The sequence below is a fragment of the Benincasa hispida genome, chromosome 6 (genome assembly GCF_027475165.1).
Source record: "Benincasa hispida cultivar pf3 chromosome 6, pf3_genome.v1.1, whole genome shotgun sequence".
Lineage (NCBI taxonomy): Eukaryota > Viridiplantae > Streptophyta > Magnoliopsida > Cucurbitales > Cucurbitaceae > Benincasa > Benincasa hispida.
This window is the reverse complement of record NC_143483.1, coordinates 31225894-31240132: the sequence shown is the minus strand read 5'-3', so window position 1 is coordinate 31240132 and position 14239 is coordinate 31225894. Positions and strand designations below refer to the sequence as shown.

Here is a 14239-nt window from a genome sequence, read left to right as displayed (position 1 = left end):
TTGTTTTTTAAAATAATATCTATGGACATTACTTCTACTTCCAAACTTCTTCCTCAGTTGTCTACTTTTTACCAATAATTTAAAAAACCAAACCAAAATTTGATTCCCAATTTCTTTCACCTCCAAACTATCTTTTTAGCCTCCAATTTTTTAAAAACAGGTATGTTTGGTATTTTTAATAGACAATTCTTAAAACATTCAAAGATTTTTTTAAATTATTGTTTTAAATAATTATATCATTTTAAATTAGAACAATAACTAAAAACTATTTCTTTTCCCTGAAATTAAAATTTTAAAATGTCATATTCTATTTAAAATAACAAAAAATAATTTAAAAATCTTTTAAACCTCTTTTTAAAAAATCGAGAACTAAAAATTTACATCACAAAAATTTAGAGACTAATTGTATTTATATTTAAAATTTTAAAGTCGAAAAAAAAGTACATTTGACTAAGTACACGTATTTTGAAAAGAGCAATATTTAGATACATCTCAAGATGTACTAATCTCTATGCATCCCATTTTCACGACATATATAAAAAATATATTAAAATATTTCAAAGCAAATTTTGTTATGTGGTGCATTGTGATTGGACAATTTTGTGAGATATACTTGTTTGAAATTATTTTCACTTTTTTTTAAAAAAAGTTAATTTAATTTAATTTTATTAATTTTTATTTTTTTATATACAAAATTGAAATAAATGGAGCATTTGGAAATTGGAATAAATGAAAGGGGGATCTTTCTTAAGTTTTTAACTATCCACATCCAAACCAAACGCGGCCTTAAAAATCCCCCTTCCCCATCTCCCAACCAAACATCCCCAGGTACATTATTTCACTTTCTTCAATTAAATGTCTAATTAAAAAAAGAAAAAAACAAAAAAAAAAAAGATGAACAAACAAACCAAAACACAAAAATTAATCCATTTAATCAAAGTTACATTCTCATTATATTTTTCATTTTTAATAATAATTAATCAAATCCCATTCCCGAATCCCCTTTTTCTATCGTAGATTCATCCCTTAATCCTTAGTCTTAAAAAAAAAAAAACACGTTTTTCTTTCTTTTCTTTTGTTAGCGTTATTATTTTAATTAAACCCAGAAGAAAAACCATGGAAAAAGGGCATTTAATCTGTTAGGTATATATGGATTACCCCTTTTTGAGCTAGGGTTTTTATTTTTTTCCCTACAAGTTTGAGAAATATCTGTGAATTTTTTCTTTTTTCTTTTTTTTTTTCCCTATTCTGGTTGGTTGTTTCAATGAAATCTAATTCCATTCTTCTACTTCCATAATTTTTTTCTTCCAGATTTACCCTTTTTCCACTGGTTTGAAATGGTTGCAAAGAAAATTCTCTAATTCCTTTTTGTTTTTTTGAATTATTATTCTCCGAAATTTTGATGGATTCTTGGATTCGATTGTTTAGGGCATACCCTTGAAAGGTTAGTCTTGTTTGTCTTATGTGGATTTTCTTTGTTCTATTTGGGTAATTTCTGTTATGGTCGTTTATGTTGGATTATAAGTTCTTAGGGTTAGATCGGATCATTTGAGTTCTAACCCTTTCATGAGTTTTGATTTTGATTTTATTTGCCCTAATTTAGGTTTTTCTTAGGTCTGATCGAGTGTTTTCATTTGTTTATTTTATTTTAAATTAAAAAAATAAATAATGGGTCATGTTAAATTGTTCTGGCTGCTGGGTTGCATTATCATTTTTTCAGAATCGGAGAATAGTGATGAATGTTAAAAGTGTTGTTGTTGCTTCGGCAAATCCCAGAGAGCTCTGTCAGTAATAATATTTTAACCAAAATTCTCAGTTTTTTGTTTGTTTATTTATTTATTTATTTAATTTGTTTCTCGTGTTGGCAATAGGGCTTTTTGATGGGTTGGTAAAAGTGTGCCACGATCATGCTCGTTTTTACCAATTTTCCAGCTTCATTTGGCAACCCAAAATTAAGAAAAGTTTATTGTATGGCATTTGGAGTTAATTTATCTGGATGGTATTTCCCATATTCATGTCACAGTTGTAAACTGGGGCTATCATATTTTATGTATAAATCAGTCCATTACTTGAGAAAGTATATGATGTACTTCCGTGTTTTTTTGCCTTTCTTGTTTGTTTCTGACCAGTTATGCAATTTTATATATCTTGTAAGATGGTTTTTTTTTTTATCTCAAGAGTGTAGATTAATTTTAAAGTTCCAAATACTTATTTTTTGTTCATGGCTCTGATTGTTTTGAGTTCAAAGCAAACATACTTATTTTGCTACCATCTTACTAATTTTGCAAGTTACTACTTCTTGAATTAATATAGTTGATAATATATCTCATGTTGCCACTGGCGATCTGGTGTGAGTGGGGAGAGCCGGGTCGTTATTGTTTTTCCCCTTTTGTCATGGAATTTACTTTGCAATGTTTGCTTGTCTTGCAGATGTGGTGGTACTGGATACGGTTTTTCTTACATATGACATAGTTGCTCTAATTTCAAGGTAAGCTCTTTGTAGCTAAAATGTTGCAATTGAGGTTGTTTTGGTCCATGAATTCCTCGTATGGTGAACACTTTGAAGACTGCTGTTAATTTTTTCCACACACAGTGATGGGGACAGAGCTTTTAAGGGTCTGCGTTGAAGAAGATAGTGATGACTTTCCATCGGTTCCACCAGGTTTTGAGTCATATATATCCTTTACTCTAGGGAAGGTGCACAATCATGAAAAACAAGGCAGTAATGTCCCTGTTAGTTTGCCAACTGTCTCTGAATCACAACCAGTTAAAGTGGGAAGTGAGGTAGAAGTTGCTAATGTTGCAAAAGTTACAAGGTCCCTCCGGCGTAAACCATGTGTGAACTATAGACAATATGATTACTGCTCTGATGACGAGATCAATAGTACTAAGTGTCTAGATCAGGTTGGTTTTTGGTTGTTCTCTTTCATCATTATTGTGATTTTCTGTATTATGATTTATTTTCCAAGATGATGATTTCTTTGTTAAGCCTTTCTGTGGGTTCCATTGCAGAATTTTTCTTCAAGGCCTTCTCTTTCGAAGGGAGTCATTCGTGGGTGTCCACAATGTAATAATTGCCAAAAGGTTATCACTCAAATCAACCTCCATTTACAACTATTTAATTTACTATATATATGATTATATGACTTTTTTACTTGTATACTAAATTCTCAATTCAATGTTTTTGTTTAACACTGAAAAGAAATGTTCTTTTTTCAATATGTAGAATATTTTACTTAACTTGCATTCAAGAACTTCAAGTTAATTGTGTCAGAATTCTGAAAGTTCTTAATTTAGCCTGAAACATATATTCATCAACAGTATTTTGAGTTCACAGAATAGAGGGAAGGAGGCTAGTAGTTGAACATTAAGGATGGATATGGTTTGATTCTTCAAATTGAACTGATCCGCTAGACATTTTTGCTGTCTTTCTATCAATACTCTTTCTTGAGAATGTCTGATTGAGTAGAATGATGTTGAACAGGTTGTTGCCAGATGGCGTCCTGAAGAATCCTGCCGGCCGAACCTCGAGGATGCACCTGTGTTTTACCCAACCGAAGAGGTGTTTATCAATGCTTCTGGATTCCTGTATCATCACATTTTTTCCCTCTACTTCTGTAAAGTGATATTGAAATTATTGTTGTGAATTGTCTGATATCCAAATCTGTCACAACTGTGCAGGAATTTGGAGATACTTTGACATATATAGCGAGCATAAGAGCAAAAGCAGAACCATATGGGATTTGTCGTATTGTCCCACCATCTTCTTGGAAACCTCCATGTCCCCTGAAGCAGAAACATATTTGGGAGGGTTCTAAATTTGCAACTCGTGTCCAAAGGATTGATAAGCTTCAAAATCGAGATTCAATAAGAAAGAACCCTAGGGTTTGCAGTCAGATGAGAAGGAAAAGGAGGAGGGTTAATAATAGAAAGGGGGCTGATGTTACCACATTAAATGGAAAAAATGGGGATGCTGGCTTTGTTGAGGCCGAAAGATTTGGATTTGATCCTGGTCCAGATTTTACCTTAGCATTGTTTAAAGAATATGCAGATGACTTTAAGACTCAGTATTTTAGTAAACCACTAAACGATACTGCAAAGGAACGTAGCCCATCCATGCTGCAAGAGAACGAACATTTGAAACTGTCTTTGGAAGCTATTGAGGGTGAGTATTGGCGGATGGTAGAGAAGCCAACTGAAGAGATTGAGGTTTGTATTTGAGTGTCAACATTGGAATTCTTTGGTTGTGTCTTTCATGCTCTGTACGATTTGCTTTTGCAGATTTCTTTGTTGACTAAATTACAACTTACAAGTTTAGTCCTCGGATTGAACTTTAAAAGGTGTCTAATAGGTCCCCCGACGTTCAATTTTATGTCCTATAGATCTCTAAAATTTAAATGTGTCTAATAAGTCTCTGAACTTTCAATTTATAAGGTCCCTTACTATTTGATTTTTCTTTCTTAAATTAATTGATCTATTAGATTTACCATTGGAACTTTACGTTTAATAGGATCCTAAACTTTCGGTTTTTTGTTTAGTAGGTCTTTAAAATTTAAAAAATGTTGAATGATATATCAAGGACCTATTAGTCACAAGGGACTTAATTGTCATAAAATTGAAAGTTTATATACTCTAAATAAATTGAGGGACCATATAGACACATGCCTGAAAGTTCAAGGACCTCTTAGATACTCTTGAAGTTTAGAGAGAAATTGTAATTTCTCTGTTCTGCCCTTATTCAATGATCTGAAGTTTCTGGTTTTTTCCCTTTTGCCAGGTTCTCTATGGGGCTGATTTGGAAACTGGAGAGTTTGGCAGCGGTTTTCCAAAGATTTGCTGTCAAGAGGGCTCTACATTAGATGAAGAGAAGTATGTAAAATCTGGCTGGAACCTGAATAACTTTCCGAAGCTTCCTGGATCGGTCCTTAGCTATGAGAGCAGTAATATATCTGGAGTCTTGGTACCATGGCTATACATCGGGATGTGTTTTTCGTCTTTTTGCTGGGTGAGACTACTTATGTGTTCAATATAATGTTATTTTCCACTTACTTTCCTTCTTCATGTGTGGTTGTGCATGGACTTTTTCATTTTTATTGATGACTAGACCTTGTCACCTGTTGGCAAGACCATCATGTGCACCCGTGGACTTTAGAGTTCATTCCAGTGTATATATTCTGATCTTGTTTCATCTTTAGGAAATGACAAAGTATGCTCAAGAATGCAAACGCCACTGGAACAAAAGGAAAAAAAAAATGTCAAGGGAGGACATTGTTCTTATTGAGGACTCAAAGTTATATTAATTTGACATTAGCTTAGGTAGTTTCATTAAGCTTAAGGACCACTTTACATCATGAATCAGGATTGGAATTGAGGTCAAGCCAACGGAGCTCATTAATTATAAAAGGTTTACCTTCACTGAATAGAGAGGGAGTTTGTATTTCTTAAATTAAAAAAGTTGCCTTCTCAATTGGTAATATATATAATTTCAATTCCAAGCTGTCTAACTCACCATTCAAAGTGTCCTACCATTTCCATTTTTAATTGAAAGTAGAACTTTTGATGAACAACATTTTGAAGTAGCGATAGAACTGTAGTTGAAGCTGGTGAACAATTTTAAATATCGGCAGTTATTACATATTAGCTGGAAAGAGGTGTTAGTTGTCTGCTGTCGTTTGATAAATCCTCCTCCAAAAGTATATTGATGTAACATGGCTGGAAATTTGGCATCATAATTTCTAGATTCCAAAGAAAACAATAAAGTTTTGCACAAGCTCTAACATGAGATTTGAGGCTCAATAATGAATATTATAATTTTTTTGTTTTTTGTTAGTCTTCTCCATCTTGTTGGCTCTTTTTCTGTTTCTTAATTTATCAGAGTGAAACGTTCATGTGAAAGCTGGTTTTCTTTTTGAAAAATTAACATTAAATTTATTTGATTACTCCACAAAAATCCCTGGCATGAAGCTGTCAATTTATTTCTTTTTGATACCTGCTTGAATTGATTGCTTACGTTTTGATTTTTTGCTTCGATTTGCAGCACGTTGAAGATCACCACCTCTACTCTCTGAACTACATGCACTGGGGGGATCCCAAAGTCTGGTATGGTGTTCCAGGAAATGGTGCCGGGAAATTAGAAGAGGCTATGAGAAAGCATTTGCCTAACCTCTTTCAAGAACAACCCGATTTACTCCATAAACTGGTAAGTTCCTTTGCTAATTGAAAGTGGTTTTCCTCCTATCATTTTAAATACTAAGGGACAGGATCTAGTAATGTCTTCGGTTTATATGGAATTTTTCCCCCCAAGCAGAAAGCAGAGTTTGCAAGTTATATCACTTTTATATTGGTGTGTAGTAGTGTGTATAAAAAATGCCAATAACATTTGCAAAAATATGATTTTAATAATTATATTTTGGTAAAAATGTTGGCCTAAACTCCTATCCTTGAGCAGGTCACACAACTTTCTCCGTCCATATTGAAAATTGAGGGTGTACCTGTATATAGGTGTATTCAGAATCCTGGAGAGTTTGTTTTGACCTTCCCTCGTGCATACCATTCAGGATTCAATAGTGGTTTCAATTGTGCAGAGGCAGTTAATGTAGCTCCAGTTGATTGGTTGCCCCATGGTCAAATTGCTGTAGAATTATATCGGGAACAGGGACGAAGAACTACTATTTCCCATGATAAGCTATTGCTTGGTGCTGCTCGAGAAGCTGTGAGAGCACACTGGGAACTTAATTTACTGAAAAAAAATACTTTGGATAACTTAAGATGGAATAATGTTTGCGGAAAAGATGGAATCTTAGCAAGAGCATTCAAGGTAAATCCTTGCTCTTTCCCTATCACTCATATTTGCTGGTAAGTTTATATGTGAAAAGTGGAAAGAAGGGTTCTTATTTATTGTGGAAGTTGATGTTGAAATTCAGATATCGAGAAAATACTAGGCCAAGTAATTTCCACGGCTAAGAGGTTTTTCATTTCCATGTATGATAACTGTACCTGACTGATATGTTCTGAACTCGTGAATTTAAAGAATTGTAGTTCTATAGCATATTGACTAAGAATCCTCCCTTCCAAATTGTGTAATGGACATAAACGAATGGAGTATGAGTTGTAGAGTTTTCTTTTCCAACAATGTTATGAGATGCATATTCATAGTATCACTAAAAATTGTTTTGTTTGGCAGGCTCGTGTTGAGATGGAGAGTGCAAGGAGGAACCTTCCTTGCAGTTCTTCCCAGACGATGAAGATGGAGAGCAATTTTGATGCCTCTAATGAGAGAGAATGCAGTTCATGCCTCTTTGACTTGCATCTGTCTGCAGTCGGGTGCCGTTGTTCACCAGATAAATATGTGTGCTTGAATCATGCCAAGCAGTTGTGTTCTTGTGCTTGGGAAGAGAGAATTTTTCTCTTTCGCTATGACATCAGTGAATTGAACATACTTCTTGAAGCATTGGAGGGAAAATTAAGTGCAGTATACAGGTGGGCTAGACAGGATCTTGGCCTGGCGCTCAGTACATCCAGGGAGTTGAGTTCTCAATCATCAACCAAGTCCCATGGGAATCCTCAATGGAAAGAATTCTTAAGGCAATCTTCATTATTACCATCTCTAACTGCTTTTGACAGCCCTTCTCATAATGCCAAAAAGTTATGTGAAGTTACTGGTTCTTTTTCAGAAGTTAAGAAGGTACTTTCCACAGTTAACGAATCTGGAAAGGAAATTGAGCAGAAAAATCATAAAATTGAGGTGAAAAAAGAAAATCATGACCTCATGGCAACCAATTCTAGACATGCAGATTCACAGTCCTGTAAGGAAGATACAAAGGCTCTGAATTTGGTAGAAGTGAAAAATACAACGGATAAAATGTGTCCTGAAAATGTCATACTTTTAAGTGATGATGAAGGTGATGAGCATAACAAGACGATTTCGAATGGTTTAGCTGAAAGTTCATCAGTAAAGCCGCCGGGAAATTTAGATCGGTTCACTGAGATTGATTCTAAGGCTAGCCTGTGCAACTACAATGAAAATACCATTTTGCACACTCCTGCGACTGATGCAACGACCATGGGAGAAAAGGAGGTCAACTTGTTGATTGAAAAAAGATTGAATAATTGCCAATCGAGCATTGTACCTTTAAATAGTAAACAGACTCAAAACATTAACTTGTCAGTTAGAAATGCAGCTGATGCCATTCGGAACAATACCTGCTTAGATGCAGGATTAGGTCATAGCAATAGAGTATTTCCAGCGTCAACAGAAGCTGAATCTCAAAAACCACAGTCATGTGGCTCTGGAAAACTGAATGAGGGTAAGCATGGAAATGTGGGAACAAGTGCTACCTCTTGTGTGTTAGACCCTAGTAGAACTGCAAACTTATCTTGCAACCAAGCTAATATGGATAGATTCAAGAGGCAAAAGGGTCCTCGAATGGCAAAGGTAGTTCGGAGGATTAACTGCAATGTTGAGCTTTTAGAATATGGAATCGTGCTCTCAGGAAAGTCTTGGTCAAACAGTCAGGCCATTTTTCCAAAAGGTATTAAAATCTCCGTTTTACAGTTTTAATTAGTTATTGAAAGACAGATTGCGACCACAATTTTTTAACCATGACCTGCTTCCACTAGTTTCATATTTGAGTTGTATTTTGCAGGATTTAAGAGCAGGGTCAAGTTTATAAGTGTTTTAGATCCGTCAACTTCGTGTTACTATGTTTCTGAAATTCTTGATGCTGGACGGGATGGGCCTCTTTTCATGGTAAATTTTGTAACTTCGATCTATTGCTGGTTAAACTGTTACCTTTATTTCATATTTATAATTTTTTAGGAAGTAATTGGCAAGCATTCATTCATTTTGGAATTAACAATCTTGAATGGCTTCTATCGAAGTAAGGGCCATAAGACTCTTTGTAATTATTGATATGTCTCTTTTTGCATTAATTTGAAGGCCTTACCTTCCTATAACTTCTATACCGCAGGCTATTTGCCAACCATTTTACGTGAAAAAATCAGGGGAAAAAAACCTTGTTGATGTCAATTATAAAAAATGAACATATTATTGCTCTATTTACAGTAACTTCTAGATTGCTCCCTTCATTGCCTCTACATCCTCTTCCTTCTCATTGATTCCTACTTTTTCCCTTCTTCCTCCTCCTGTCAAAGTGCTAAAATGTAGAAATGAAAATAATGGTCTCCAATAGGGTTCAAACCCCATTTGAAAAATGGAAAGATATCGTTAAATAACTCTTGGGACTTCTGTAGAACACCTTATATTAGTTTGGCTCTTAATGCAATAGCGAAAATTTTCTGATTGCTCCCAAATCTTGAAATTCTTTTGGAAGTGACATTAAAAGGGAATGCAAAGAGTATCCTAAAAGAGAGTATGCTTCGTCGAGAGAAATGGAGAATACACAAGTCCAAGTCCTCAACTCTGGGAGAGTCGTCTAATCCATGGTACTAGCAGGGAAGTCTTTATGGTTGGATCTCTTTCAACATAGAAATTGATTTTCCTTGTCATCATGTCTTATAAGAGCTCTTTGGATCTAGAAAAAACTTTTCGAATCTACTAGGCATTCTTCAAATTAACTCTGTATTGAAGATGGATGTCTCCTTGGCATAATTGTTCAGTCTATTGATGATTTATTTGTCCAACCACCAATTCTTTTGCATGCTTCAAAGGAAAACTCTAGTTTTGTTAATGCATTTAATGATCGATGCTTGCATGCTCTAGCCTCAGTTTCTGTAGCCAGACCTTTGTCTGTTCTAATGCTTCTCCTATTGTCGAAGAGGCTACAAAGCACAAATAATTCAAAATGTGCTGGGAATAAGTATTAGATATGTCCGATATGGATACACTCATATAATACGTGATTTTCATTATCTATTTTTTTCCGGATAGTTTGCCCCCTTCTAGATATGAGTAGGGTATGGTATGGATACGTCCAAGTGTGTGTTCGATACGTGATTTGAAGTATCTGAATTTATTTTTTAACTTTTGGATACCTGTGTCCCTTTTTAGATATGTGAACAAGGCATGGTGCAATAATTAAAAAAAAATTTTTTTTTTTAGAAAATTTAAGCCCAGCTGCAGCTGCCATTTATACCACTAACCCATTTTATTTAAAGGCCCACTGTTAAGACCTGGCAGCCCAAAGCAAAACTAAAAGAAATAAAAAAAACTGCTAAAATTTAAAGGAAAAAACCTTAAATACCTAATTAATAATCAGATCTTCTCTCTTACTGAGCTGAGCTCTCTGGTCTTGATTTTGCTATTCACGCCCCCCAATCCATCTTCTATTTCTTCACTGCCTTACCATTCCATGCCCAAACACCACCGACCAACCATCACTCTTAAAAGACAAAAATATATATTAAAAAAAATAGCATATCCATATCATATGTTTTTAAAAATTGGCGTATCGTCGTATCCTATCGTATTTATATTGCATTCATATCTTTGGTTTCCCTGTTGTGTCCATGGCCATGGCTTAGATTTTATTGAATGATGTGTCACCACATCCGTATTTGGTAGTATTTTGTATCCATGTTTCTTAGGTTGTATCCATTGGAGTTCACAGTCTCTTCAGTGCCAAAGCTGCTGCTGTTGGTTTCTATCACTAGAAGAGACTTGCAGACTTTTGTTGATGGGTAATCGGACACGGAGATGGCACGAAGATGGCACTTCTTTGGTCCCAAAACTCGGTCAGAAGAGTTATGTTGCCATCCTGGAATTACCATGGCTGGTGACTCCACAGTTACTAGAAAAACAGATTTTTTGTGGCTAAGAATAAGGACTACATATATTTTGCTAAAGAGATGATGACCAGAAACTTTCCTTAAAAAAAAAAAGAGACAGTAGAGTATAGTCATTATGTACTGAATGCACACCTTAAATAATAATTTTCCAGTTCTGCTTCCGTAGAAGAAAATTCTGAAGGATTAACTACTTTCTGAATCCTCGTTGTCAAGCGTACGAAGGATAACTACTTAGGTTGAGGGTCTGACATCCGAACAAATCTGTTCCCAGATGGTGCCAATTTCTCTGTTATAAATACTTCTTCCAAGTCTTAGGCCCCGTTCTTGCAGAGCTCCATAACTCTTTGATTATCTCTTGTTTTAGATTGAGATAGGTTGAATACCCTAGAAAAAGTTTACAAAGAAGTCTTGAATCTAACCAATGATCTCCTGAAAATCTGATTTTGTGCTCGTTTCCAAGCTTGAATGATTTAGGCTATGGCTAAGGCCAGCCACCTCCATTTCCGTTGAAGTCATTGTAAGACACACATGGTCATCTATGCTGTATATACTAATTACTCTTATCTTCCAAAGTGCGTCTTTGTCGTGGATAAATCACAAACCACTTTAAGAGTATTGTTTTCTATCTTTTATTGAATCTATTTCTGGATATTAAGAAGGGGCAATTGTATATGAGCAGTTATCTTCTGAATAGGTATTTTACTTGGCAATGGACCAATGGTAGTAGAGGCAATGTAGTTACTGTGAGTTTCGTTCGTTTAACTGCAGTCAAGTTCCACTCTCAGGTGTCATGTATTGCATCTTTCTAATTGTTGCTTATATCTTGAGTTTGAATTTACGATTTTGGTTGATTGGAGATCCTATTGTACTTATGGAGATCCTATTGTACTTAGATTCTTTGATCTCTCTACAGGTTGTTTTGGAGCATTGTCCAAGTGAGGTATTCGTTCATGTTTCTGCTACCAGATGTTGGGAGTTGGTTAGAGAACGAGTCAATCAGGAAATCACGAAGCAACATAAGTTGGGTAGAACAAACCTTCCTCCTCTACAGCCTCCTGGGAGCTTAGATGGGTTAGAAATGTTCGGATTTACTACACCGGCAATTGTGCAGGTAAACCATTACTTAAACATGCCCTTTATTTTATTGGTTGCAAACTCTATATTATAATGATAGAAAATTTACCTAAGATCTATGGCCGATCCAAATGTATGTTATTTGAACTTCAAAGGTAAGAGTGTGGGTTGGAATACATTTCTTGAAGTTTTACAAGTATTTGAAGAATTGAAAATAATAAATCACTTTGGGGATCTCTCTGGCTATGGTGGTTGCTATCTGAAAATTTGCGGGGAAGGTAGTATAGGTACCTCCTAAACGACCCACATTGTTGTCGAGCAGTGGGCTTGTTTCGAAAGGATAACACTTTATCTGTCTATTGATGGTTTAATAGGCTTAATAGGCTTCTCATATAGGTGTCTTGCTTTCTACTTATGCAGGCCATTGAGGCAATGGATCGAAATCGAGTATGTGGTGAGTATTGGGACTCTCGTCCCTATTCTCGGCCTCAAGTACATAGTCCCCAACTGTCTCAATCAACAGAAATTAGTCGTAACATGCAAACAAACGGAAGGAACCACGGGGTTGATCCTAGGCCAGCTGGAGTTGATATAGTACTTAGGGGATTGTTGAAGAAGGCAAACCTAGAAGAACTAAACTCACTCTACACTCTTTTAAATGATAATAGGCCAACAGTTGATCAAGGCATGTTAGCTCGACTTCTTGACGAAGAGATTCAAAGTCATCGAAGATGATTCATTGCTCAGTGTTTTGATTTGACTCAACTTAGGGCGGCATTAATCGACTTCTGTAAATACAGAGTTGTTGGTATCAGTATCAGGCCCCTTTTTTTTTGTACATGTTTCTTTTAGCCTGGTGATTCTAACTTTTGGAGGAAAAGGAGGGGAAGTGGGCATTCCTCCAAATTAAAATTTTATTAGGTTCTTACAGTGGGAAAATTTATTGGGGGTGGATACAGATGTTAATGTGACTTAGTGTTCACTGTCTGTTTTGGATTAGAGTGTAAGGTAATACCAAATACACATACATTCTCTCAAACTTACTCTTGGAATTATTTAAAGGTTTAGTGTAGAAAAGAGAATCTTTTGTTTCAAATTCAATAAAACTTCAATTTGTTTTACATCCTTTGGTTATATATCTAATTTGGACTCTTGGTAGATTGAAAACTATAGATTTCATTGAATGTAGATGAAATTATAAGCTTGGCCAATTTTTCTCCGCCAATGAGTCTTTTTTCTTTTTATTTGGTTGGAATTCTCATGGTTATGATTTGACCTAATAAACAATTAGGATACTAAATTTAAGGGGTTGTTTGGGATGTTGAGTTAAGTTCTGAAGTATGAAGTTATAATATATGTGGTGTTAATATGTCTGTAAACTTAGAAAGTCTTTGTTTGAGGTGTAGAATTGAGTTATTAAGTTAGGGGTATTATGGGTTTTTTATTTTTTTATTTTATTATTATTTTTTTTTGTGGGTAAAAAGATAGTTTATTTGTGGTTATTTTGCTTACTTGCCCTTTTGTTTAACTTTTCAATTGTACACATTTTTCTAAATTTTTAACACTAATTTAAGATGTAATTTAAAACCTTCATATATATTTGATAAATTTTTATATGTAACCATTATACTTGAGGTTAACAAAATATTCGGTTTCATACAAACAACGAACTTAAATATACTTTCACATTAGTGGGAAGTATGATTGTCATACAAAAAGTAGGACATCAAGAGGTCTAGAACTTTTTATGGTATCTTATGTTAAATAGTATGTTATGGTTTATTATGCATGTATGTTGGTGTTTGGAATGTGATCAAAATCCCACGGCAGGTAAAGTGAATGATCATGAGTACATAAGGAAAGATAATTATCATCAATCTTATGAGACATTTTGGGTGAAATCAAAAGTAAAGTCATCATAGTATAAACTATTATATAAGACAACTACAAAATACTATGAACTAATAATTTCTATTTTGTATGTAAAAACACTTTCATTGACCAAGTTTTTTTTAGTATATGATTGACAGAGTTGGTTGTTAGAGTTGGTCATTGGAAATGATAGATGGAGTGGTTAGAATTGGTGACTAGAGGTGATAATCGAAGTTGGCCATTGGAGGTGGTAGTTATGTGGAATTGGACGTCAAAAGTGGTCGTTGGAGATGATTGTCAAAGGTGGTTTGTCGGAGGTAGTTGCCAAAGGTGGTATTTATCGGAGGTAATTGTCGGAGTTTGACTGTCGGAGATGATTGTCAAAGGATGTTGTCGAAGTGAAGTGACATTAGTCTCCACTGTGGTTGTTGTCGGAGTTGGGTGTTGGAGGTGGTCATCGGAGTTGGGCATTGGAGACGGCCACTGAAGGTGACCATCATAGCATGTTGTTGGTGATGATTGTTGTCAGAGTTGGTCAAGGGTAGTA

General features: G+C 35.0%; 1 protein-coding gene across 6 annotated transcripts; it reads left to right on the top strand.

The window, feature by feature from the left end:
• Positions 1–733: 733 nt before the first annotated feature.
• On the top strand, positions 734–12941 carry PKDM7D (Transcription factor jumonji (jmj) family protein / zinc finger (C5HC2 type) family protein). Of its 6 annotated transcripts, none has more exons than XM_039035262.2 (14): positions 821–1444; positions 1872–1999; positions 2431–2488; positions 2594–2904; positions 3013–3084; positions 3485–3562; positions 3682–4209; positions 4778–5005; positions 6038–6199; positions 6449–6817; positions 7184–8531; positions 8646–8749; positions 11660–11857; positions 12241–12941. In XM_039035262.2, the coding sequence occupies exons 4-14, from the start codon at positions 2596–2598 to the stop codon at positions 12553–12555; spliced, it is 3711 nt and encodes a 1236-aa protein (XP_038891190.1). In that variant the 5' UTR covers positions 821–1444; positions 1872–1999; positions 2431–2488; positions 2594–2595; the 3' UTR covers positions 12556–12941. The 6 variants fall into 6 exon arrangements, 5 of the variants coding, with proteins under 5 accessions (XP_038891192.1, XP_038891190.1, XP_038891191.1 ...); XM_039035263.2 differs by having other exon boundaries at positions 827–1784; XR_016530205.1 differs by lacking the exon at positions 1872–1999 and adding an exon at positions 11441–11531 and having other exon boundaries at positions 951–1444.
• The last annotated feature ends 1298 nt before the right edge of the window (positions 12942–14239 follow it).